Raw genomic sequence first — 26,773 nt, 5'->3', positions numbered from 1 at the left:
GGCAAGTGCACGTGCATACAGGCGTATAGGTAACTCCAGAGGGCTGTCATGTGACCACAGCTAAATATTAATGACACGTTCACTTTCACTGTTTTTGCTCGAGAGGCCTGTGTTATTCCTTCAAAGACACTTTCCCCAGAGTGAACCATACGATACGCGCTTGAAGCCAATATCCAGTTTCTACTTTATGTTGATACTACAATTACACATCATTCTTCAACTGTGGTTACAAGCGAGAAACAAAATATATGTTGAGGACCAGCCATATTTACTTTTTAAATCAATGTTCTGTTTGGGGACTGTAAAAATGAATTGCACTCAAATCGAAATTACAATTTGAATGGCTGCAAGTGTCAAAACAAATGAAACTTAATTTGGCTGCTGTTGCCATGTAGTGACATCATCTGCATGCCCTCTAGAGCAGGGGTAGGCAAGTTTGTGTCATGGAGGGCCGATTTTTTTCATTGCCAAAACACCAAGGGCCGAAACACTCAATTGTAGCCCAAAGTAAAGCACCTTTTTTCTACAAATATAAGTTTTGCACATAATATATGACTTAAAGGAATAGGCCACCGTTTTTACATACTGAGATATGTTCTTACCTCACTTTAGTCGAGTTAATATATCCCCGTCTGGTCTTTGTCCGTGCGCTCTGTCACGCAAACGGAGCACATACGCAGCTTCTCCCACATGTCATATAGCTCCAAAAAAGCTCACGATAGAAGCTACCAAGCTCTTCCACGTGTTCCCTATTTAAATAAAGTTACGTGAAGTGTTTTCATGTGAAGTATATTTACACAGAAATGTAACATGTCGATTTTATAAGCAGATAAAAAGGGGGACTATATTGTGAGGCGTAATGATACGAGGAGCAAAACGTCCGCGCAGTAACTCCTAAATGACATGTGGGAGAAGCTGCGTATGTGCTCCGTTTGCGTGACAGAGCGCACGGACAAAGACCAGACGGGGATATATTAACTCGACTAAAGTGAGGTAAGAACATATCTCAGTATGTAAAAACGGTGGCCTATTCCTTTAATGGGGTGTTTTGCTGGGAAATGTGAAAATATTGACAGTATTTTCCACAATTTAGAGTCCTTTTCATGTTTTTGGTCTCTGATTTATGAATAAATGTTTCTTCAAAATTCTCTTGGGGGCCAAAGGTTTTATGCTGGAGGACCGAATTTGGCCCCCAGGCCTGACGTTGCCTATCCCTGCTCTAGAGAGATGAAGAGTATGCACTTCTATCATTTATTCGTAACAAGACCCTCAATGTTCTGGACTCAGTGTCAAAACAAATTATATAACTCAACGCTGACACTCATTTTGCTTCTGTTCCCACGCTGTTGCCGTGCTGTGACATCATCGGCATGCCACTTCTCCGCTGGGGAAAAAAAGTGTTCAACCACCCAACCCTGTAGCTAAGAATTAGACGACTTTGTATGAATGACAGGAACGAGTTGGTGTATTTGCTCATGTTGAGGTATCCGTGTGGTAGAAGTGATTAGGACCGTTGCCGTGGTGATATGCAGATGGTAACACAGCATAGCAACAGATGCCAAATGAGTGTCAACGTTTTGATATTTGTCTTGATATTCACTCTGGAGTGTCGTGCGTTTTGTCTGGTCAAGAGTCCTCAAAGCGTCCTCGAATAGATCTTACTACTCAAACATTTTCCTACTTATTGTTGTTTTTGGTCTATCCCTCAGTACCAGCGTTGTTTTTTGTAAAGAGCACTGTGACCTTGCAACATCTTGGGGTCGAACCTATTCCCCTTATTCAGGAAGTGGCGGTGGCCGATGTCTTGTGTTTGGCCTAGCTTGACCAAACATTGGCTTCTATTTATGTTTTTCAAGTAACATGAGACATTTGAGACACACCATTGATCAGCTTCGGTCCTTTACAGTTCCTCACAGCCAAACTATCAAACCTGGGAGCCAACAGAAAGTCTCTTCCTTTGACAAAGAAGCACTTACACAAAGAGGAAATGCTTGAACAACAAAAGTGGGCTGAATAAGGTGAATATAGAGGCCTTACAGAATGCGTCACCCCCACATTGACTGTCCTATACTAGACCTGTAGAGCGTCTTCACCTCTGACCCATGTCTATACGACCCCTCACTTCCTCGACTTGAACTTGGTGTCTCTCCTGCTCCCCGTTGTCGAAAGTAGGTTAAGGTGCATTAAGTTTCACTCGGTCACGGACGGTTAGCTCCGATGCCAAAAGACGGTCCCTCCTCCTGGTGAATGGGAGGCAGTGAACCCTGTAGTCAAGCGTGGAGCAAGTCTGGACAAGTCGGGACCTTCTGTTGACCAATGGCTGGTTACCAATTGGCAAGCTTCGGACTGTACAGGCTTTCTTCAAGTTATACATTAAAGCGATTGGGATTTGATTTGTAAAAAGGGCCCAGGAGCACCAACATGTGAAAGAAGACTGAAACACAAACGGCATTGAATCATTGAATTAAAATAACAATAACACTTTAAACTTTAAACATTTCACAGTTTGACTCTAATGCCATGCATAATAAAAGCACTATTTCTCTCAAGCATGAATGATGGGGCTGACTATCAAAGCAATGTCACTGTCAAAACACTTTGGCAAAGGTCGGCGGTCCTGTAGAGATCTTGTATTGATGATGGGAGAGTGTGACCACTGTGCAGAGCCTTCTGCAGCACATCCCAAATATTCTCTCTGTGGTTTTTGCTCAGCAGTTCTCAAACTTTTCACACCAAATAACATTTCAGAGAATGTTTGATCTTCCAAGTACCACCGACCAGGGTTAGATCAAGCTCAAATCAGGACTGAACTGGGTTTTAAAAGGGCTAAAGTGGGCCTTGATCATCCTAAATTTGATCTAAACAGGGTGTAAATTATGTCCAAACCATGAAAAAACATAACTTAAAGGCACTGATTTTCTTTCAACAAGTACATTGTAAACTCAGGCATTTGTGCATGAACATATAAAGTATTTGTATCAATTTCATAAACTTGCAGGGTAGTTTTCTAGCATTTCTGTGACAGTGACCCTAAAATTGACCCTGCAAGTTGTGAAAGTTGTAAACTCGTCCCTGAGCAGAATTGTAATGTTACAAATATGTTAGTTATGAACGAGTTTGACAAACAATTTAATTTTGTGGCTCCCTCTTTCATTGCGTGTAATCAAAAAGGCATTGATATAGAAGCTTTAAAAGCTTTGCTAAAGCATAAATAAACTGAACTCTAATCTAAAAGTATAAAATTCCAGATGACCCCGGGTAACACCTTACGCGTGCTGGCATTGTGGTGACTATGATGGACATACAGTAAACCTGAAACAAAGCCTGTGCTTTTTCATGCAGCGCCTGGTCACCTTCTACGCAGTCGTTGATAAACACATTATGGATGCATGAGCCACCACTTTGTTCATGTTTAATCTTTGCGCCAAGCTCTTTGTTCGGTAAATGCCAGGGCTCCGGTCAGTACCTGTGGTTATGGAATAATTGGCAGTGATTTGATAAACACGACGATGGAAAGAGCCGGGGGCCGGGACCGGTGCCGATGCGATGGAGGTTATGAAATGGTGCGGATGGTGTTACCTTGTTAGCGCGTCAATAGTCTTGGGTGTCTGTGGGTATAATCGCGTGCCCATCATTGGTGCGACTCTGGTTTCTAATGACGCTCATGCATTATTCAGTGTCTCCTCTAAGGGGCGCTGTGCGGGAGGCAGTGTGCTTACCTGGCCTGAGAGTGGTATATAGAATACAGTGGGTTCAGGAAGTTCAAACCGTTCTGTTTATTCTTATGTAATTATAGGGAAGAACATATGGTAAATAGTCAGATTATTTCAATTTTACTTAAGACATATTTAACCTAAGAAAGCTGTAAAATAAATGAATGGGATTTACCACTGACCAAATCTTTAAAGGCGCTACACCTGATTTTTTAAGTGATGGATTAATTTTGTTTTGTACTTCAGTATATCCATCCATCCATCCATCCATCCATCCACCCAACCCACCCACTCATCCATCCATCCATCCATCCATTCATCCATCCACCCATCCATCCATCAAACCAACCATCCATCCATCCATCCATCCATCCATCCATCCATCCATCCATCCATCCATCCAACCATCCATCCATCCATCCATCCATCCAACCAACCACTCCGCCACCCACCCACCCACCACCCATCCATCCATCCATCCATCCATCCATCCATCCATCCATCCATCCATCCATCCATCCATTTTCCTCCACTTATCCATTGCCAGGTCATGTGAGCAGCCCAAATCACACAGAACCAGCTCCCTCTGGCTCTTTCTGCAGGTGGTGGGTCCACTGAAGGACGACTTCATGATTGGTCTCTCTTAAGGGGCCACTGAACTGCTCTTTGTCTGACCCTTCAACTAGGACTTGTTTGCATGAAGCACCTGACAACATAGCTCATTCTTGGATCATTCTTGTGCTCAAAAACAGCACATTGATAATCATTAGTACATTTTAACCAATAGTAAGCAAATCAATATTATTTCAATATCAAGCTGCCACATAAATGATTGATCCCCCTGTTTGTGTGTGTCTACATTATAATGAGAGAGACTAAGTTGGTGACCCTGTAAATACCCAGAAACCTGAGCAGGTTCTGTTTTATTGATGCCACCTCTGATTAACTGTCAGCGAGGATCAACACTGGCCAATTCACTAAAGACTGGACAGCGGTTTTAACCTCAACATGGACTCATGCGCTTAACCTGCGCTCAAACAGGGCCAAACATGTCGGGACTACTGGAGAGATGCCATGTTGTCCTGTGTGACGGTTGGGATTTTGATGGGAGCTGATGACAAAGGCCATGAAACATAACCTTTTCTTTTATTTACAATGTAACTTGACATAAAACATAGACAAATATAATCCTATTTTTAAATGACTAAGTGTGGTGATGACACACTCTGAGGTATTATAGCACTCTATTTATGTGGAGTTTGCATGTTCTCCAGTCTGCTCCAGGTGCATAGGCATAACAGAATACATCTTGTTGCCACTTCCATAGCAAAAATAGTCCAACAGCACAATTGTAATGTGTGTTTCTTTGAGCAAGACAGTTTTGTATTTGTGCTGGGACTGCTAGCTATCATCAAACCTGCAAAATGCTTTAATATAATCTCTTTTGTGTTTGTGTTTATAAATGTACAAAGGAAGCCTCCTTGTCCAACAGGAAGCCTAGCGACTTCCCTCTTCAGTGATAGCAACACATAATCCACACTGCTGTATATTATATTCTTAATTTCAACTTTGCACATGAATTTAAAAAACGCTTACAGTAACAGTGAACCGACCTGAATTAAGAATAACCCTCTCATTTTGTCTTGAGGAACCAAGTAATGGGCCAAGACGACGGCTAACTGAGAAACTTTCAGGTTATTGGCCTACTGCATATTTAATAAAGCTCCTGGACCTTGCATTTAGCGCTGGCCGTCTCCCAGCACATCATTGGGCTGAAATCATAGCTCCACAGGGTCGTGTTTCTCAGTGACAAAGATGCTGTCATGATAAGAGACACATCACTTTTAGCTGCCAATGTTTTGACAGCAGTCAGCGCCTCCAAATCCAACAAGTCCCCAGATCATATTTAGATTAATAAGTCTGATTGTCCACTCTCTGAAAATAAGTCACATTTTTAAACAAAATCTAAACAAATATATATAGTTTATTCTTTTCTCTAGAGAAAGAAATTAGCAATAGATAAGTCTGTAATAGTGCTGGGATTAAAAGAGCACATGCTCAGCTCAAATCTGACCTAAAATATTTGTTTGCAGAAATAAGTGCAGTCTGGTTTTTTGCAGACTATGTTGAATATTACATTGACGTTCATATGCTCACGGTCACCACCTGCTGCTCACTAGAGGTATTGCACTTGGTTTAAGCAAAGGAGACCGGTGGCGCTACTGCCATCTGCTGTCCGTCACCCCACATTACAATTCTATCGCCACCTTGCCACTTCAAGGGAACATCTATTTCCTTCATTTTTGTAGAACTTGTTTTAAGCATGATGTGTATCGTCTACAAATAGCAACCAATTACCAAAACATTTAGTCAAGTTAATATGACCTTACTTTATCATTGTTTTATTCATAAGTAAGAATACTAGACCTGCTTGAGAACTGACTACAGACAATGTTGAAATTGTGATACATTTTAAAAAACATACCATGAAATAAGATTAAAGCGAGAATCTCTAAGATAAGATGAAAGATAGTTGACATTTAAAGGTGCATTATGCAACTTTTTATGTGAAAAAAAGTTTGTGCGTATTTTACCTTACAGTGATCCAGTGTCTGTATGAGTGGTCAGCATGGAGACCACCGTCCTGGAGACCATAACAGTGGTCTCCAGGATCATTTGTTTGGAAGGTTTTTACTGCTGACGGACCCTTTCACGATAAAACCTACCAAACTATTGATCCTGGAGCGTTGTAGAGACCACAGTGATGGAAAGTAAAGGTGCCATGTTGACCACTCATACAGCCGCTGTCTCACTACAAGGTAAAATACACACAAATGTATATATTTTTTCCACGTTAAAAGTTGCATAATGCACCTTTAAGACTGAAATCCTTTTAATACGTCAACGTGAGGTTTGTCACTCATTTGAAAGAGTAACCATATTTTTTCTCAGCTAGTCCTACTGTTACTCATGCAGAAGTACTACAAAGTTCCTATACATGTATGCATGTACTTTAGTAGGCCTAAATGTTACTGCATACAATCCACCTCTGATATGACCTCTGAGGAAAATATACTTTGGAACAAAAGGTGTAGCCCTAGCCTATTATACACTAAATCAATGTGTATTATTGCAATTTGTACCATTTGTACGTTTAGATACATTTTTCCCCATTTGATTTATCTTGAGTAAATGCCTTATGATTTCTAACCAAAGCATCAGGGCCCCTGATAGAGCCCCATGTCCAGGCTCATGAAATGCTTTTACATCAGCTGACATGTGATGTGAATGGGCCTCAGAAAAGGTTACAAACCCCTGATTTAAAGAGCAACTATAGAGGCCACAAAAGGGGAGTGTTTGAGAAGCACACAACACAGAAAAGGTTTAGGAAAAGTCAGTTTTAATTTGTTTCTGTACAGTCCTTTCTTCCACTGGATAAATACATAATCACAAGAAATCACAGAGTCGCCCTGAGACCAATTCAGAGCAGCTTTTTTTTACAACAGACTCAATACACCGAACCAATCTATAGGGGCGACGAAGACTCCATCATTCCATAATAGTGGGAGCTCAACTTTAGCTAGGGGGACCTGCTTTACGAAATGCCTGGATACTAGAAAAAAGGGGGGGAAAAAACCAATTTGTGAAAGTAAAGCAAGCAAGCTGCGCAAGGAATTTTTTTGATAGCGTTTCCCTCTTGTTTGGTTGGCACTTTGTCGAAGCTTTTCAACTTTTCCAGTAGAAATTCCTTTTTTTGATTCCTTATAGCGCAAGCATAAAGGAGGGTATGTGTCCCCCCCTTCTCCAGACTGTCCCAACGACACCACACAGAGGAACCCAGGCAGCTACAGATTTAATCTTTCCAATAGTCCAACACATTTCAATCAGGCAGCACAGTATTTCAGACACTGTCTATCAATATGGTATTTACATAAGCAACATCCAAAAAGAAGACAAAAAAAAAAAGGTGATTCTGACCATCCATACAAGAGACACACAGTCCAATATAGGTTGATATCTTTATCTGCCCCAATGATGACTGGTTTTCTCAATTGATTGGACACTACGCTTCTTTTTCCTTCAAACTCACAAAGCACTGCACCTTTAGGTCGCAGCTATAACGCACTGCAGAGCAAAACAACACTGTTCAATGACTGTGTTTTCAATTGCAAATAAAGATTCTTTCTGCCTCATACAGTATATGCGAAGAATGACAAAAGTCTTCAAAAGGAGCGGATCTTGTTCAAGGTTTTGACAATAAATTCATGTTTTTTTCTTGAGTTGTCATCTTGGTGCAGTCAGTGACATCTACAGTATGATACATCGACCATAAACTGCAAACACTACAGATCCATAGAACTAAATCTGACAATAGTGGTCCCTCTGTGCGGCTTCCTGTTCCTGACGGTCCACCAGGCAACAATAGCGCTTTACAGTAGAGAATTCAAAATAAAACACACACAAAAATATATGTATTTACACACATAGACATGTTTCCAATACAGATACGTGGAGGACAGTGCATACTGTCAAACAACAAACTCAAAATTTGATACAATCGCGCAAGAGTCACATACAAGGGGTGTCAAGAAGTATTTGCTTGGAAACTGCCATCCCAAAAGGTAGTAGTTGGGAAATGATGGTTTACAGTGAGTTCAGGGAGATTTTACATTTCCTTATTTATTCCTATTTAAGTTTGACACTCAAAATGTTAAAATTACTATCTTTTTTGTTTCTTCAAAAATCAACACTTTTGACAACTTTTATTGACCATTTTTGTCCAGCCAGTGCAGAGATAAGGAAAAGTGGTCTCCCTGAACACACTGCAGCAGTAGCCTTAAACAGTGCTATCGGACGTTACAATCTAGTACACAGTCATGTACACTTATGTACATGACTTTGCATGACATCAACGCTCCTAACTGGACATTCAGGTTCACCAATTTGAAATTGCCATCGAAAAGCTTAAGATATGCATTTTTAGAAGGGCAGCGATCTAGGATTTCAAAATAACAAAACAAAGAGATTTAAACGTGGCCAAAAAGGGAGATTGAAGGCCAAGTTACAGGCTTAAGTCAACCTTTTACTAGGCTTTAAAAACAGACGCCTTCCTCGCCTTAATTCCTATGCACAAAGAAAACCCGACAGTAACGACGTACGTACAGAGACATAAGTTAAAAACGGTTTAGTCGTGCCCGGAGCTGACGAGGCATTGTACACGTTTGGCGACTTGTTCCCTCCGAATGAGTCCACTCCTTGGGCAGGTTTTTGGACGCACTCTTCATTCAAGCGCCGTGTATCGGTGTGAGCCGCGCAGCTGAGTCTCCGCGACACAGAAAAACAAATGCACGAGAGAAATAAAAAAACGAATCAGCGTGAAGACACAACACCTCAAGAGGTCGGGAGAGCCGCAGTGTCAGACAGGTTCAAAAACATGGTCACCCCATTGGTTTGTTATTTAGAATTACTTGAAATTAAAATGCCCCAAACCCATTACCAAATATATTAAACACACAGAGCTATTAACATATTCACTTTGATTTCATATGCATCCTATAAAAAAAGACTTCGCCCTCATTACATGAGGCATTCCTGTTAATAGTATTAAATTAAATTGAAATGGCATTTCCCCAAGGCATATAATACATTCATAACATGATGCGAGTGCAGTGTGGATCTGCAGGAAGGCAGATTATAAATGAGCTTGTATGTATAGATCTGTGAAAACATCGGAGGCAAGTGACAATGGGCTGTAAATCTGTGGATGCACATTTACAAAAAGGCCACTGGAGTCGTGAACAACAGCGTAAAGAGAAAAAGGGGGTTAGAAGTAACTTCTGTGTCTCCAGATTTTAGTTTGACAGGGCGAGTTTACGTTGAGGTAGTTTTTCATAGAAATGTGCTGAAGGCTGAAGTGCACACTGAAGGTTAAGATCCAGACTGTGGGAGACAGTCCTCTGAGCTGTCAGCAAAACTACAACGAGCTGAATAAAAGTGTTCACTTTGCACCAGGTCAAGGCAAACAACATTTCACTTCTTTAAGTAAGGGCAGTGTGTCTGTAATAGTTGTTACACGTGCACTTTTGTTTATGGGGCCAAAGAACTGAACACTTGCACTTGCACTTATATAATGCACAGTTTGCTTTACCTGTGAGCTCACAAGCAAAACAAAGCATCTGAAGCCTCTGTTCACACCTGCCTCCGACATTCCCACATTTCTGCTTGTGTTCATGTTTGCCTGGGCTCCTGTCCTCACGACTGAAGCTCATTTCCTTAGGAAACACAATGCACCTCTTTGGCTGGGCCGAGCTGCCAATCACCAGAGACGGAAGCCAGAGCCCCTCGGAGCCCAGGGCCGTTTAGTTTAGTAAAAAGTGTGTGTGCTGTACATGTGTGTGTTTGGGGGCAGAGTTTGGAATGGGCCAGGGTCCATTCCTCTCGTAGTTTCCTCGTGAATGGAGGGGAGGGGATGCGGTTTCCGTGGTGATGAGAGTGATGTGTCGTAAACCCAGGAGGGAGGGGCTTAAACCTCTGCTCCTTTCAAGCCGATTCGCTCCTCCTCCTGTCAGTCACTGCTGGGCTTTTTGAGCGAGAAAGCATAGATGTTGAAGTGGTCACTTAACTGTTGCACCTAGAAAACAAGAAATAATAAGAGAAATGGTTTCAGTCCATATTGTGATATCACAGTCTCACGAAATAACATCAAATGATCAGTACTGATTCTTAAAGGGCTACTAACCCCTCCTTCCAGAGCCTCAGTATCAGAGCCTCAGATTTGAAAATCTCAACAGAAAGGGGGCGTTGCCTGGAGGACTAAGGGGCACGCGGGAGGGGTGAGGGGTGGGAGGGGCTTGAGGCTTCTGACTTCGACGCTGCACCTGCAGCGCTCCTCGTAAACAAAGTCCGAGCATGGGAGCATGGAGTTCCAGCGAGCTAACTTATTTAGCAACTTGTTCCACTGGGACAGCTCGACAGCTCTCTCTACACAGGGGGGGCATCGTGGCAGACAGCGGCCTTGTACCTGAGGCGCTGGCTCATTTATTCCTCTGTCATTTACAAAGCTAGCGGCTTAGCATTGAGCTCGATCGACGTTAGCATCGCAGCTAAGGGACGTAACTGTCCTGGCTGCTTCAGAATTTACCGATCTATTTTAGATGTAGACTTTTGCTGTGGTCTACGTTAACATGGGAGATGTATCTCAGTGTCCTCAGCAGAGTGTGTGATATAGAGACGTGGCTATTTGTGTTACAAAGATTTTTATTATTTTTCTTACAGCAAAGTGCACAAAACATATCAAATAAATAAATGTAGGCCTGTATTATTGAGCAGGAACACTGTCTTTTTGAAATTGTTTTTGGTTTGCCATTGAAGATGTGAGACAGAATCATTCAGGTCATGTTTCTCTAAAGGCTTGACTGTAACATTGTGAACCCAAAGAGCCAGTTAGCCCTAAGTAAATAGCCTGAAGTAATTTCTATTACTAAATTTAGTGAACTAAAAGGTTTAACCAACGTTAACACATACACTAAACTACCACTGAATGATGACACTGTAGAGTAAAGACTATAATGAAGTATTTATATGTATGCTTTTTTTAGTTGAATATTGAAATATTAATGAAAATTATAGATCTTGTTTTGTACCAGTACTTGATTCTGCACTTCTGGCTCTTACAACAGTGCAATTTCCAAATTATAGCACAATTTCTTTGGTAAAACTTACTACAAACTTACAGCTCACATTTCACTTGAGGTTGAGCTGCATGTGCCACTCACTTGGCCTACATAGATGTGTGCAATAAACAAATTGAACAGACAAAGTTGACTGGTTATGTTATACAATACCAACTGTAATAAATATACATGCAGTAAGTTTTCAGCTTCTAGAAACAGTGGTGCTGCATATACCTTCCTGTGACATATCTGACAGAACATATACAGGCTTCATTTTTTTTTTACTGCCCACAATTAAATCTTGCATGAAACATTGATTTTAATCTATTACGTTGTCCAATGGGCACAGAATGGTTCAGGCACAGGTCCTTTGTCTGTGTGCTCCTGATATGGGAGAGGATCCTCGACCACACTTTCAAACAGCAGGGCCATTAGTTGGTCAAAGTAGACTGTAAACAAAGCACAAAACATTTGTCCTTGTAAAAGCATTGGTTGTGTTGTTTTTAATGTGACATACCTGAGGTAGCTCTGGTCTTCATGGCTCTCACTGTGTAGTCTCCACGCTTGAATTTTGGATACACTATGACGATTTGCCTTTTTTAAATCAAAATTCAAGGCACCAACCTGCACCCTAAAATTTCACAAATAAACATTAATATGCAGTATCTATTTTCTAAACATTTCAAAGTGATAAAATAACTAGTGAATATTTGTTGAACCTTTAGGATTCATTACCTGGCCAGCCTTCCTTTGAATAAGAGGCCCAGACTATTGTGAGAATCAGACTATGGAATGCCTCAATATTTGAAGTGTGGTATTGTGGGCTTATTTTAGCTTAATCTTTCAAAAAACGTGGTGTTAACAAAAGAGTAAGAGTCTCTCGCATGCTGCTGTGCCTACAAAGAATTATAAAGAATTACAAAGAATAATAAATTGATATGTGAAGTGTAAATACATCAATATAAATTAGATATTGGGAGGAGTAGTTGTAATTACACATACTTGATTTTGGCCACACTCTTGCATCATCCCCAACCAAAGGCCTGTGAAGACAGCGAGGGGACAGGGGGTTTTCCGTGGACATTCTGAATGTAGTTGCCCAGATGTCCACTCAGCCACAGCCTTTGATGGTGACCAGTAGAGATGATTCATATAGATGGTTCACAATGCTTTTCTTCCACCTCGTCATTTCCTCCGTTCACCTTTTCTGGCCCAGCGCATCATTTTTTTCCAATCTCTGGGACACAAAACACAAACCCCTCCTTCTCCATGCACACGCTGTTTCCAACCTCATTGCTCTAATAAGACAAAAAAATAAGAATATGAGTTCTATCATAATGCACAGTTATCCAAAGTTACATATTTATGTTTGTATTGTAATGTTTTACCTTGACTAGCTCGATGTCAATGACTTTGTTACTCGTTAGATTCATCATGGTGTAACTGCCATACTTGGCTGAATGTCCTACATGAATGCAAGTTATACATTAGCTGACTTTTAATACTTCAGATAAATGTTTATTAAATGTATTTACCAGGTGAATCTGCCCGCATGTCCCCGCCCAGTGACACAGAGCCGCTTTCAAGAGCCTCCCTGATGAGGTCATCCTGCTCCAGCTTCCACTGCCAGTTGACTGTAGGGATGAGGAGCTTTGCCTGATGCCTGTAGAAGCACTGCTCTGACAGTCCCTGAATATTGAAGGCCCCCAAGAACTATAAAATTAAAACATCTGTTATCATCGGATAATATATGGAAAAACAAAATGTTTTTGTAGTGCCTTTGAAATCTGGCTAAAGGATGAGCTGGTGAACAGCACAGAGCTGTAGGTTTCCAGCTGGGATGTTGTTCACCATGGGCTGACTGGACCACTGACTGGAGAACTCACAGCGAGGACACTGTTGAGTGACCCAGACAGGACATCGCCTAAACAGCTCCAGCAGTTGGTCCTCAAGAACAATATATTTTTTGTCCTTGTGTGGAGGGACTTCAGTGGGAATGCTATATAAAATAAAGGATATTTCATCCCTCAAAAAACCAGGACGCTGTATATATTTTTTCAATTAAAACTCTAGATTTTCTTTGTACCTTGAACAGTTCACAGTGCTGGCACTGTCATCGATGTGGAAGCTGGGGTCAGACGCTGACACCTCACACCTTCTCCTTTTTAAAGGTGTAGAGGCTGCTCTGGGACTGTCAGGAAGAGGGATTTCCATCAGGTCCCCTGTCCCACAACCGACGCTTGTGTAAGCGGTCCGGGCTTGAGTAGCTGTACAAAACACAAACAAAAAAAACACGTTTAAAATGGCAGTAATTACACAACTTGTGTCTAACTACAGTATATAAAAAAAACAAAAGTGTAGACTGTTTTATACATAAAATGACAGTACTGTATAAAGGATAAATAGATTTCACCTTTGCGTCGCCTGCTCGGCTTCACATTGGCCTGGACACTTGCATGCCTTGTAATGACTGGATCAGTCTGGACATTTCTCTCTGCTCACTTTTGGCTGAAAACATAACAATAAATAATATTTATAAAGTGCACACACAAGTGACATGCAAACACATTGTTTGTATTGATGATTTATAGGAATACAACCTAGGATATACTTCAGAATATGCCACCCTATAGCAGATCAACCAAATATTTGTATCAGGTTAATTCTGGCTACAGTCGGCTACTAAAAACTTCCAAATGGTTTGGCATTTTGAATAGCTGCGTCCAAATAGGTGTAAACTTTGGTTCACTTCAGAAAACTTGTCAACATGAACATAATTATCAGAATTGATCCTATTTTGTGAACCTGTTCAACAACAATGGCAATAACAACTATACTGATTCTGAAACCACGTAAGAACAGCTCACATCTGTGAGCGCCCTCTCCTCACTGACCACACGGTCCACCTGGAGTGGTCAGCCCTCTCCTCACTGACCGCACGGTCCACCTGGAGTGGTCAGCCCTCTCCTCACTGACCACACGGTCCACCTGGAGTGGTCAGCCCTCTCCTCACTGACCACACGGTCCACCTGGAGAGGTCAGCCCTCTCCTCACTGACCACATGGTCCACCTGGAGAGGTCAGCCCTCTCCTCACTGACCACACGGTCCACCTGGAGTGGTCAGCCCTCTCCTCACTGACCACACGGTCCACCTGGAGTGGTCAGCCCTCTCCTCACTGACCACACGGTCCACCTGGAGTGGTCAGCCCTCTCCTCACTGACCACACGGTCCACCTGGAGTGGTCAGCCCTCTCCTCACTGACCGCAGTCGAGCATCAAACGGGAGCAGAGCGCGCACGGAGCGGGTCAGTTTAGCCTCCGACACACAGTACGTTCTAGCTATACGTTAGCTATACAGGCTAGCTTGTAGCTACTGTCAAAAGCTACAGTCATGTCAAACTTCGATTAGTTTGGTGCTCAGACTCGTGCACATTTGCGCAGTGTTGGCGTAACTTTGCAGACTGATGCATTAGCAGGCTGCCCCGGGCAGCGAGTAGACGCGCTTATAACCGGTGGCTGCTGTTCCTCAGCCACAGTGAGCGAGTGCGGGACACGTCGCCTGGAGCTGAGGCTGCAGAGTCTATTTACACGCCATATTTTTTCAACAGATCTACACGACTCATGTGATTGGTGTTATCAGAGGCCAAACCGGCGAATTTGTTTGAGATACTACAATAACGATCTATTCTGACGTGCACATAAAAATTCTATATACTGTACATGACTCAATCTGTGAGCAAAGTAGCTTCTACTGACAGAAATGACCGGGACAGAGTGAACCAAGTGCCTCTTTTTACAGCAGCTACAATCAATGCAATTACTACCAAACCCAAAATGGGTAAATCATTATTTTTCTCACTCACCTCACATTGTTGGCGGGGCAGGAGTGTCGGTGGGGACGGCCTCGCTCTTCAAACGGAGAAGACTAGCATAGCCCAGTTCAACCTCGGTGAAGTTGGCGAAGGAATCAGCACGTAAAATGGTCTTTGCAAACTCCAGCCCCACTACGCTACACTTCCTCCCCATCCTAACACAGTACAATTAACAACTAACAATTAAATTATACACGATAGACCACTAAAAGCAATACTAACAAACGCCCTAAGCTAAATTGAGCTAACTAATCTAACAATAAAAGCAACTAGTGATTACAACTACAATATTCAACAACTAACACTACTAAAACTATACACTTATTTATAATAAAAAAGCTATCCTAATAAAATCTACCTAAATGCTATGACAACTAATCGCAAACCTGACAATCGATGAAAATATTCTCTCGTTATTCCAACACCAACTCGCTACGGGGGCGTGAGCGAGACTGAGCCTTTTTATACCCCAGAGCGGCAGAGCCCGTGACATCATCTCTCGCCTCCTGACATCATCTCTCTCCCCTCCGCTAATTGGGTGCCGAATTCAAAAAATCAAATGCAGTACCGACAGTTCGCTGCAGATGGCGCCACACAGACGGTTTGGGACACAAAGACAGGATTTCAACAAATTTGCACTAAATTGTTAAAATAGTGACATATACACGTAGACAACACTATAAGATACCCATTTATACAACTTAGCTCGAAAAAAAAGTTGATTTGGGGGTTAGTTGTTCTTTAAACAGAGGTGAGCAAAATAAGGCCCAAGGACCAAATGGGGTCGATATAGCCTTTACATCTGGCCCACAAACACGACCAAGCTCCAAAAAGGGTGAACATCATTCATATTTTCATTGACCTTGACAATGAGTAAATGCTGCTATTTTGTTGCTTTTTTTTTATATGTTGTATATGGTCTATTTTACTACTTTGCTTTAAAATGTCAAAAGTCTTGACTGGCCCAGCCCTCCCCCAGTCCTCAACCATCTTAGTGGAGACAACAGATAAACTAATTAAATGATCGCAAGTCAGGTTTTTATAAAAAGCAGTATTTCCACGTCATCTCCACTATACTGCAGTACAATAAGGTTAAATGCTGTGCGTGCTCACCACAGAGACGCCGTAGTGTATGTGCGCCAGGACGACTGCGCTGGTCCACAGACACAGGAGCAGACTCTCGTTGGCGAACACTCCTGTCACCGCTGCCAGCACCACCGCCGTCATGGGCAACAGCAGCCAGTTCAGAGGCTGGCACCGCGTGTTACTCATCTGACACACGATCAGCTTACACTGGACACACAGAGGCACAGGCTGAAGAACACAATAACAACTCACAAGAATCTATGTGAATTATTAGATCGGGATAAAGAAAAGAACTAAGACTATTTTTTAAAAGAACGTTAAACTTGATTCAAGCAGCTTTAACTGAGATATTCGACCTTATTTTTCAGGATTGTGCTGAGATGCTTCACTTACGGTGACATTCGCGAAGGCCGTGCCCACCATGAGGTAGTAAACTCTGGGCTGCAGGTCCAGGACGTTGGATGGAGAGAACACCACCCAGATCGTGGAGAGGAGGAAGAGGAGCACCGGGGAGAGGAAGGGCAGCAGCGCCTCGTACAGACTGCTGTGTTTCAGGCTGTTGTTTCTGTAAGCTCTGCAAACATTGACACCATGAAGTCAGGACTCGGCAGTAAAAACATCAGTGATAAACTCGCGGTGAAGGACTTACTTCACGATGTTGTAGAGGCTCATGGGCAGTGTCACAGTGAAGGAGCAGGCTGCAAAACAGATTCATTTTCTTACACTCCACAGAAATTATGATGGAGAAGAACACATTGAAATCACGTGCATCATCTCCAAGTTCAGTTTCACTATTTCTTTGTTCTTCCAGTAACGTGAGCTATTTGTAGTATGGCTGCAACATGACTCATTCTTGTAATGAGTCACGACTAATGTGGAAACAGGTTTTAGCTCAAAGACAGTGCCACACTTGCATAAAGATGAAACATAAACAATGTACTAGACAGAGCACCTCATTCTGCATTATTTACAACTTTATTGCGGTTAAAATGTGGCAAAAAAAAACAATAAAAAGTGCAATAAAAAGTATGAAACTAAAATAACAACTAAAAAAACAAATGACTTCAGCAGCAATGTCATACCAATGATCATGAAGGAGAAGAGGTCTCTGTACAGGAAGTTAAACACCGCCGGCTGGTACCACGTCTCCACTCCGACCACCGCAGTCACCAGGTAAACCAGCGAGATCGTCTGCAACACAGGGCGCAGTGTCAGGAAGCAATGGAAACACGCGGGTTCGAATTTGATGGTAGGTTTGGCACAGTTATAGATCAATAACTCCAAATTATTGGGCACACTGTCTGTCTGCACCAATTTACTGTTATTGAAGAAGCAAAAAGCATGTGATCAACTACACAATGCTCGAGTGTCAAGAGAAGCAGACTGATGATGGTCATTTTTATACTCACTACTGCCATCTCAGGTCGTATGTGTAACTGCAGGTTCTATATTAAAGGAATAGGCCACCGTTTTTACATACTGAGATATGTTCTTACCTTAGCTTTGACGAGTTCTTTAGGACCTGTCCGCGCAGTAATCTTCACTTTACTGCGCAGTAATCTTCACTTTACTGCGCAGTAATCTTCACTTTACTGTGCGGATGCCAAACTACTCCTGGTATTATTACGCCTTACAATATAGTTCCCCCTTTTATCCGCTTAGAAAATCCACATTGTTTAATTTTATGTATTATACTTTGTAGTGTAACACTTCACGTAACCATATTTAAATAGGGAAAACGTGGTAGAGCTTGCTAGCTTCTATCTTGACCTGTTTTGGAGCTATAGTGGAGAGAGGGAGAGGCGAAATGCTAACGCCGTCTGCACTATGTTTACGTGATAGACGGCACGGGGGAAGACCAGACAGGTCCTAAAGAACTCGTCAAAGCTAAGAACATATCTCAGTATGTAAAAACGGTGGCCTATTCCTTTAAGCTCGTGCATGATGGCACTTCGGACCCGAATTAACACCTTTTAGAGTGAGTGCAGGATTTTAGAGGCAGTTGTGTGAATAGGTCTGGGCTCATTCCACACCTTAGGACATTGCTGGAACATGTAGGGAGAGGAATATACATAATTTTTTAATTTTTAAACAGCCTAAACACAGCCCTGACAGAAAAAGTCATAAAACTGGTCTGATGACAATGTGGCTGGGTGGGTGAAGTGTCTTGCCCAAGGACACAACGGCAGTCAAAGTTGAATATGAAACACCGACCTTAGAATCAAACCATCTAAAAAAAAAATTGGACTCACCACGAGGCTCATGTCGTAGCCCCAGGGCAGGAACAGGATGCCCGTGTTGTACTTCTCCCAGTGGGACAGGATGAAGGAGAACAGCACCACCCACAGGATGTAGTAGAGAGTGGCCACGCTCACTCCGCTTGCGCCGCGCCCGAATATGGAGTAGACCGTCGCCACGAAGAAGATGCATGTCCAGCTGTCCAGGCCGTGGTCAAAGAGCTCCCCCAGAGGCGTGGAGGAGTTGGTGCGCCGTGCCTGTTTCCCATCCACACCGTCTGGAAAAAATGAATGGGATAACATTGAAGGAGCTTTTCGAAACAATGCCTCAGCAAATGTGTCCCGTAATCGAAGTATAAGGTGCTTCTTTTATCTGGTGGCTAGTTTATTTTTCTGGCCAGGCAGTACATTAAACTAAGACTACAAAAAAGGACTAAAAGTGAGATCAACTTGACTCTGAAATAAACAAAAAGGACATATTCTGATAACCTCTGCTCTAGCGTGGATGTATCATCATTTTATCTTGAACAAATGTGCTGCCCACTCTCTCTACATTCTCTGGATCGTCAGAGCAGACAAAGCAGCATTCCTTCCTCCCACGATTGAATTTACTACAGCCGCAGTGAAATGTCCAATTCACGTGAGTCGCGACAATACATCCTTGTGGATCGGAAGAGAAATAATGTCAGCCAGTTCAAAATAGTGGCTGAATCTGGGAATACATTTAACAGACTTGTTTGAGGTTCTTGCGCTTCATTTGTCCTGTACGTTTTTTTGTGGCTGCAAAGTTCATGAGGGAAAAGAGGACACAGATGTGCGGAGGGTCAAGGCTCACCCAGAGTGTAGGCCAAGAAGTTAAAAATCCCCGCAGCCACCCAGACCCAGCTGGGAACGTGCACATGTCCAGCCACTGCAAGGAGACACATACGAGTTAGTCATTTTTTACAACAGAATAGGGCAAATGGAAACCACAATCTTAAATAATATCACAATCATCTGTAAACAAACAAAAACATCCAGTCTCTTATGACTGTATGTGGGGTCATCGACCTGTCAGGGCTCCTGGATGTGTTCTCTCTCATGATGTGCTGCACTAGTATAACCTTCCTGACATCATACGTTAGTGCTTCTATCGTGCATGTTAGCGCCGCAGATGGACTTTGACTCTACAACTCGACAGGCGACAGAACACTCCCTTTGAATAAACAATAACCTGCCCTGCGAATGGAAAACGAAATCCTTTCAGACATTGTCATTTATTATGCTGAGCAATCCTGGTACATTTGTAGAACACTGTCTAAGAACCCATCGCGCATCAGAACTTGCCATTTCAAATTAGGGCTGCGCAATACATCGCAAAAACTACTGTGTCGCGATATTAGGTGATGCAAAATCCGTATCGCAAGAAGCTACAATATATCGCAACATTATTAAAGTCTTCATCTGACTGAGATCGACATATTTTTTTGCAAACTCCTGTCTTGTATTGCTCTTGATGTAGTATTTGGTTTAATTAGAATGTAACATATCGTGTTGAAATGGTTTAGTGAAATATCGCAATATTATTGTTATTGCGATATTGCACAGCCGTATCGCATATCGCAACTTCAATAGACTCCATTATCGGTCAGCCCTATTGCAAATATATATTTTTGGTACCTATTTATTGATTGCTTGATTGATGTGTCATTCAGTTCATGTACAAATCAAATATAATGAATCACTACTTTTTTTTAATTTCAACTGCTGCTTAAAGGGGCTAGATGCAAGTTAGCCATTTTATACTCACTACTGCCATCTCAGGTCATACGTGTAACTGCAGCTTCTATATTAAGCACGTGCATTATGGCACTTCGGACCGAATTAACACCTTTTTATTGTTTTATTATTATTTTTATTTTTTATTGACCTTTATTTAACCAGGATAGTCCCACTGAGATTAAGAATCTCTTTTTCAGGGGAGTCCTGGCCCCAGAGGGGAATCTATTGTGGAATTGTTGGAATTGTTGGAATCGAACACGGGACAGTGCAGAGACAGTAAATATGTCTGGGCTCATTCTACACCTTAGGACATTGTTGAAACATGTATGGGGAGGAAAATACTTTATGTTAACATTTTTAAACTCTGTATAGTCCCTTTAAGGTGACTTTTATAGCTTAGCGATAAAACTGGCCCAACCTGCAAATTAAAGGATCAACAAAAAAGGAAAAAAAAAAAAGGTCTACGTACAGGACGCGGTGAAGTCAAAGTCGAAGAACGACAACATGACGAAGTTCAGGACGAGGAGCATGAACCCAGTGAACGTGATGAGGTTTGGAGCCAGCCATGTGGGTAAAAACTGCGGCAAGACAGAAATAGACAAATCAGAAATCTCAAATCACGTTGTTGTAATTGTATTCACCATTTGACCTTCAGTTGTATTCCTTGTCTTGCTATGTGTGGACTTTGGGAAATGCGTTGCTCTAATAGAAACTTGCTTCTTGACTTGACTCATTCAAAATGTCTGGTTTCAGTCATGGTTAGTCTATTTGTTTTTTAAGTTGTACAAGTGGTGACAACAACAACTGCCACACTGTAGTTATCAAATATCACCGTTTTCTCGAGCAGCCCCGAGATCGCATAATAAATGTATTACAGCAGAGAGCAGCCAAGAGCCACATTAAATTTGCAACAGTAACCACTAACACACACACATACAGGTCTAGACAGCGAGCAGCTCTTACCTTAACTACAAAGTTCCAGAACGGGTGCATGACATAGACAGACAGGGGGTTCGTGTCCACTGCGCTGTACTGCGGCAAAACAAGCAGAAAACGAGACAAGTTAATGCATGAAAAAGATAGAGGTGGATGATAATGGCTATTATTGAAGCTGTTGATTATAAGCTTACAGACAATAGGCCAGAGAAACACATCATTTGAAGGCTAAGACCTACAAAAGATTTTTCCTTGCGTTATTCTGGCCTCCTCCTCGCTACACTTTTGTCGTGCTTTTGTTGCATTTATCACATTTTTGTTGCGTTAATCACTTTTTAGTTGCCTGTTTTGTTGTGTGTTTTTTGCGTTTTTGTTGCTTTATATTGCCTGTTGTGATGCTTTTTTTTTGCGCCGTTTTCATCCAAGTCGAACTGGAGAAAAAGTGCTTGGCTAAGGCGGGACTCAGAGGTTGGGTACACAGTTATGGCGGTTTTATGAATATTTTTACCCTGTATTGTCTGTGTAAGCAACACATCAAGAGATTCAAGACACTTGCAAGACAAATGCTAAATCTATGAGACTACGACGGTAAGACAATGGAATCAGTCAACATCTTATTAAAATATGGCTGCAATTCACCAAGGCAGCGTGATATATTCCGCCTCCATGGTGTTGTGACTCGTGACATGCCAGCCCTGTATTTTAGAAGTCTACAAAATAACATGTTCAGAGACATGTGTGATTCTTGTATTGGATTGGCAGTCCGAGACTCAAGTCATTTTTGTCAATCTTACTACTGCATCTTCGAGAGAGCTTGTCGTTTCCTGTAAATTGGCGCGCTGTCATCGAGCGCATCAAAATGAAACCGATTCCTGGGAGTAACTGTATCCAGGCATCTCAACACAAGCCTGGCACTTTCTGGCGTTACATTAGACAGCTGCTGATATATGGTGAGGTCACTTTGCCTTCATATGGTATACTGTACCACAAGAAGTCATGCTACACTCAAAAGAATTGGTGCTTTATTTCGTCTTCCTCTGTCATGCGCTGCTTTGGTGGAACAGACTGAAAGAAAAGTGGCTATCAAATCAATCTACACCTACTGCAGCCACAAGTTATACTGACAAATACATCATAGAAGGAAGAAGGTGCAGAGAGAAGTGTCTGTATTTAGGTTTGTGGGATCCCCCAAAGGTTTAAAGAATAACAACAAAGCTATGAATTTGACATAGAAGATTTAATGGCTCTAGTTCAGCACTGGTGGCCTCACATTTGTTTACATGGTCTACGGCAAGTTATTTGAATGAGAAAACCATCAACAACCTTGTTTTGAAAATACCCTCGGTTAGGGCTGCTCGATTATTGAAAAAATAATAATCATGATTATTTTAGTCATAATTGAAATCACGATTATTCAAACGATTATTTGTTGCCTTTAAAAAAAGAGTCTTTATTTTATTCATATATTTATTAATAAATATATGCTGAATATTTTCTGTTTTCTGAACATTCATAAAAGTACAAATGATTTCAAGTATGCCTCGATTAAGGAGAGGTCTCTCTTTCACACCTGCCCCCTGCTGGCCAGCCCTCATACCTGCGCAAGCAAACTGAGCAGCGCGGCCTGATGAAATCATCACACAGCGCCGTTTGTTTTTTATGTCAGGCAAAAGCATGAGCCATGGCACGTGAAATGTGAAGGGAAAATAATCCCAGCGCCATGAAATAATGCAAGTCTGCTTTGCAAAAAAAAAAAAAATTCGATTAATTGCACAGCCCTACTCTCGGTACACATAGTCCAACCCTTAGTCATTAATAAAATATATAGAATTTTTGCATCAGTTTTCTAGTCAGAAAGTAATCCAAAGTGTTCTTTCACATGGGTCTCAGATTGGTCTTTATTAAGCAAATCAATCTTATTTTGAAAAAGTATATAAAGAAATCATTAGGCTGATATCACTCAACCAGACAGTTATGTGGTGTCTGTCAACCATTCTGTATTAGACAGCTGAGGTGCAGTGGTGGATATGGCTAACACTACTGCACTCAGAAAGCAATTACTACACAGGCCTCTCATTATGACAAATAGTCCTGGGGGCAATTTCACACATTAATCAACAAGCAGTGAGTGTGGAGTGTATAAAGGCAATGGATGTCTGTACTGTGTAGCTACAAACGAATGTAATAATATACAATAAGCCTGTATCACTTGGCGTCTAAATTTCACATTTCTACTCGGCCATGCAAAACAAAATAAAAGCCCCTTAATAGTTATGGGATTAAAAAAAGTCACATTTAGACCTTTATTCCCCTGCAAACACAAAACACTTGAGCAAACTAAGGACACACTATTGCATTGGCAACGCTGTGGACCTAGTCTCATCTCCCCATAAAATAATTATTATTTCCACACACCAGGAATAACAACTTAAATCCTCTAAAGCCATATTCATGAAACCAGTGTGATCTGAGCGTACCACATGATCAATGCTCCTCTTTCAGTCTTTAACATTTTTAGAGAAATCAAGTGGCTCCATGTTCTAATTTAATTAAATGTCTGTGAGATTTCGTCGTGACTGGAAATGGACAGATATTAACAGGTCACTAGGTTTTTTCTGTTGCTTCCTACCAGCTGAGGTCAGGTTAATGTGTTTTTCCCAGTTTATCTCCTCACACTGACACAGACAGCTTACAACCAGCTCTTCCTTCAAAATGTATCATAGCTATTCATGGCGCGTATTGGTGTAAGTTTAAACTAAAACTAACGTTGCTCCAATCACATGCAGCATTTAACGCACAGATGTTGATCATTGATCACAACTGGATTTCCTTGAAAAACTAGCCTCCACACCTTTGAACTAAACACATGGTAAAAGTAGTAGCGCGCTCTATATGCACCACATCTAGTATTAGGGCTCATTTTATACATTGAAACACTTATTAGAGAGGGAGAGAATACTCATAAGGTCCCAGGAGTCTTTACACACCGATTTTCGGCCAGGGGAGAAAAGAGCACCTACAGATCTTGACAGCTAGCTCTCCCGACTCACATTCACACACAGGCGGCTAACATGCTAAAGCTCTAACCTTACCTTATATTTGTCGAAACCGGCAAGTTGGTCCTGAGTGACATATTGGTATAGAACCATGTTAACGCCCGATGGCTCTTCCGACCAAAAAACGCGTATTTCGATTGAATTTAGACCCACGAACTCCCACTGCTAGCTGCCAAACGCGAATACCATCTATGTAGCTTAGCCGCGGTAAGTGGTGGTTCACGCCGGGCAGGGGTTATGGGCTGATGTCGATGTCGAAACACACAGCGGCCACTCCTACGCGATCATCCGAGCGAGAGGGGAAAAGACAGAGGGGGAGGCTTTACGAGCGCCGCAGCACACAAGGAAGACTCAAGAAAAACATGTTTAATAATAAATAAATACATAAACAAATTACATGTCTGTTTTGATGGGGCCAGGATCGGCTGTAATCACATCGCCAGTCACTGCTGCCCCGAGGCTGACAGACAGAGATGCGGCTGTCATTCAGCGCCACGGGCTTCTCGCGTTGAAGAAAGCATGAACTAATGTCTGTGAGCGCAAAACATAAACATAAACACACAGAGCAGGTGACAGGACTGTCCGAAAGACGACAGTGGCATAAAACAAACATAAAGAAAAAATAAAATAGCATATAGACATATTCTTTATTCACAAATGTGTCTCATCCTTTGCTATTAATTGTAAAAATAAAGTAATATATTTGTATCGCGTGCTGTTAAATGTGACGTGTCTTTCCTCTCAAACCGGAAGTAGAACAGCTGCGGCTCTCACATCCACGACAGCAGAATCCATCATCTCTGTAAGAAAAACTCAATAAAATTACAATGTAAGTTCTTCATTTTTTACGGAAGCTTTGTACACATTGTGCTTTTCATTGTAATGGTGTATTGCGTTATTTATGTTAACATTAGGACTAGTTTTCTAGCAGCAACAAAATGCTAGCTAGCTAACATGCTAACATTTCTATCAATCGCTATGTTATTATTACTGTTTTATTACTGCCACAAGGATGTTATAGCGACTTGTTCCTGTACACAGTTATTGAACTATACTTTGTAGTGGGGGTAATATTGTGAATTGCAACTTTTATCTTAATCTCCTCTGCTGTGAGACGATGGACCTATCTGGCTTTATATAAAACAAAGTTGAAATCTTCTAAAATGTATTCATATTTAACTATATTTGCAGAATGGTGACCGACGTCCAGCTGGCAATCTTCGCCAACATGCTTGGTGTGTCTCTCTTCCTGTTGGTGGTTTTATATCACTATGTGGCTGTGAATAACCCCAAGAAGCAGGAATAATAATTTGACCCAGATTTAAAAGGTAAGCACCTGTTGTAGTATCCTATTTGAATATTTCTTAGTGGAATATTCTTCCTTGCTGAGATTCGATTCTGCCTGACAGTGTAGTTTATAAGTACACAAGAACCTACATTTTCTTTTTCTTCCAAGAGCAGTGTTTGATCAGGGTCAAAGGTTGTGGTCATATCCTAAAATGGTATGTCAAATTGTTGTAATAAGGGTAGCTGCAGGGATGATATATTTCTGGAGATTAAAACAAAAAGTTGGTCCACTGACACAAAATAGTACTTATGTGTTTGAATACACTTTTTTTCTACCCTGGTTTACTGTTGTGCTTTCACAGAAGACATTGAACACAGAACACACTTCTTTCACTGATTTCTGACCCTGTTACTTACTTCTTTTCCAGAAGAAGAATGACGCTGGATGCACCACCTTGGAAACATTCCCCTCTTCTGTCCCATTTGTCAAATCTACGTTTCTGTTGATATTGCACACTAATTAGCATTTTATAATAAAATGGATAAAAGTCACTTCTGACGGTCTTCATTTATTGCACAAAAACATCCATCCATAATCTTTGAAAGCTTTTATTACTCATTTGTGATTTTGTTCAAACAATGTAACAGTGCACAAAAGAACAGTAACAGGAGTTTTAATGATATACGAGCAATATGCTTACTTGATACAGTGAGTATGTGGTAATAAGTATACAAAAGTCATTACTGGAAAGGATCCATCCATGGCCAATGCATATTTGATAATAATTAAAAAAAATGAAATAATGATAAAATAAAAGAACATCTACTGTATTTCAAAGGCATGCCACATCTAACGTGTAAATCCTCCATAGTGATGCATGAATGATAGTCAAAACTTAAGAAAAATATGCTTTCGTAACAATTAAGCGTCCATATTCAGTTGATCTACGTTCAATGTTATCCAACATTTCAAATTACAGTGAAACGTTTGATGTAGTTACACTTTGAGGGTTGAAAACTGCTTCAGTTGCAACAAGGTGCATATTCCAATAAAATATTGTACATCATAAATATGTTCACAAAAATAAATGCATTGGTGCTCAATCACTGGTCAATATAAAACAAAACAGTAGTTTTTAAGATTTTCTCATT

At 41.4% G+C, this 26,773-nt stretch overlaps 2 protein-coding genes across 2 annotated transcripts; one reads left to right on the top strand and one right to left on the bottom strand.

The window, feature by feature from the left end:
- Positions 1–8,443: 8,443 nt before the first annotated feature.
- selenoi (selenoprotein I) lies at positions 8,444–24,652 on the bottom strand. Its single transcript, XM_079572435.1, has 10 exons — positions 24,371–24,652; positions 21,306–21,374; positions 20,812–20,920; positions 19,417–19,491; positions 18,597–18,859; positions 17,427–17,535; positions 16,994–17,042; positions 16,738–16,918; positions 16,372–16,551; positions 8,444–10,344 (listed from the first exon to the last, which is right to left on the bottom strand). Exons 1-10 carry the CDS (start codon positions 24,425–24,427, stop codon positions 10,237–10,239), a joined length of 1,200 nt encoding a protein of 399 aa, XP_079428561.1. The 5' UTR covers positions 24,428–24,652; the 3' UTR covers positions 8,444–10,236.
- An 874-nt stretch (positions 24,653–25,526) lies between these two features.
- ost4 (oligosaccharyltransferase complex subunit 4 (non-catalytic)) lies at positions 25,527–25,661 on the top strand (the record flags this gene model as incomplete). Its single annotated transcript, XM_079572053.1, has 1 exon — positions 25,527–25,661. The coding sequence occupies one exon, from the start codon at positions 25,527–25,529 to the stop codon at positions 25,638–25,640; it is 114 nt and encodes a 37-aa protein (XP_079428179.1). The 3' UTR covers positions 25,641–25,661.
- Positions 25,662–26,773: the final 1,112 nt, after the last annotated feature.

Source organism: Gobius niger, assembly GCF_951799975.1.
Source record: "Gobius niger genome assembly, chromosome: 15".
Lineage (NCBI taxonomy): Eukaryota > Metazoa > Chordata > Actinopteri > Gobiiformes > Gobiidae > Gobius > Gobius niger.
This window is presented reverse-complemented; position numbering and strand designations above follow the sequence as displayed.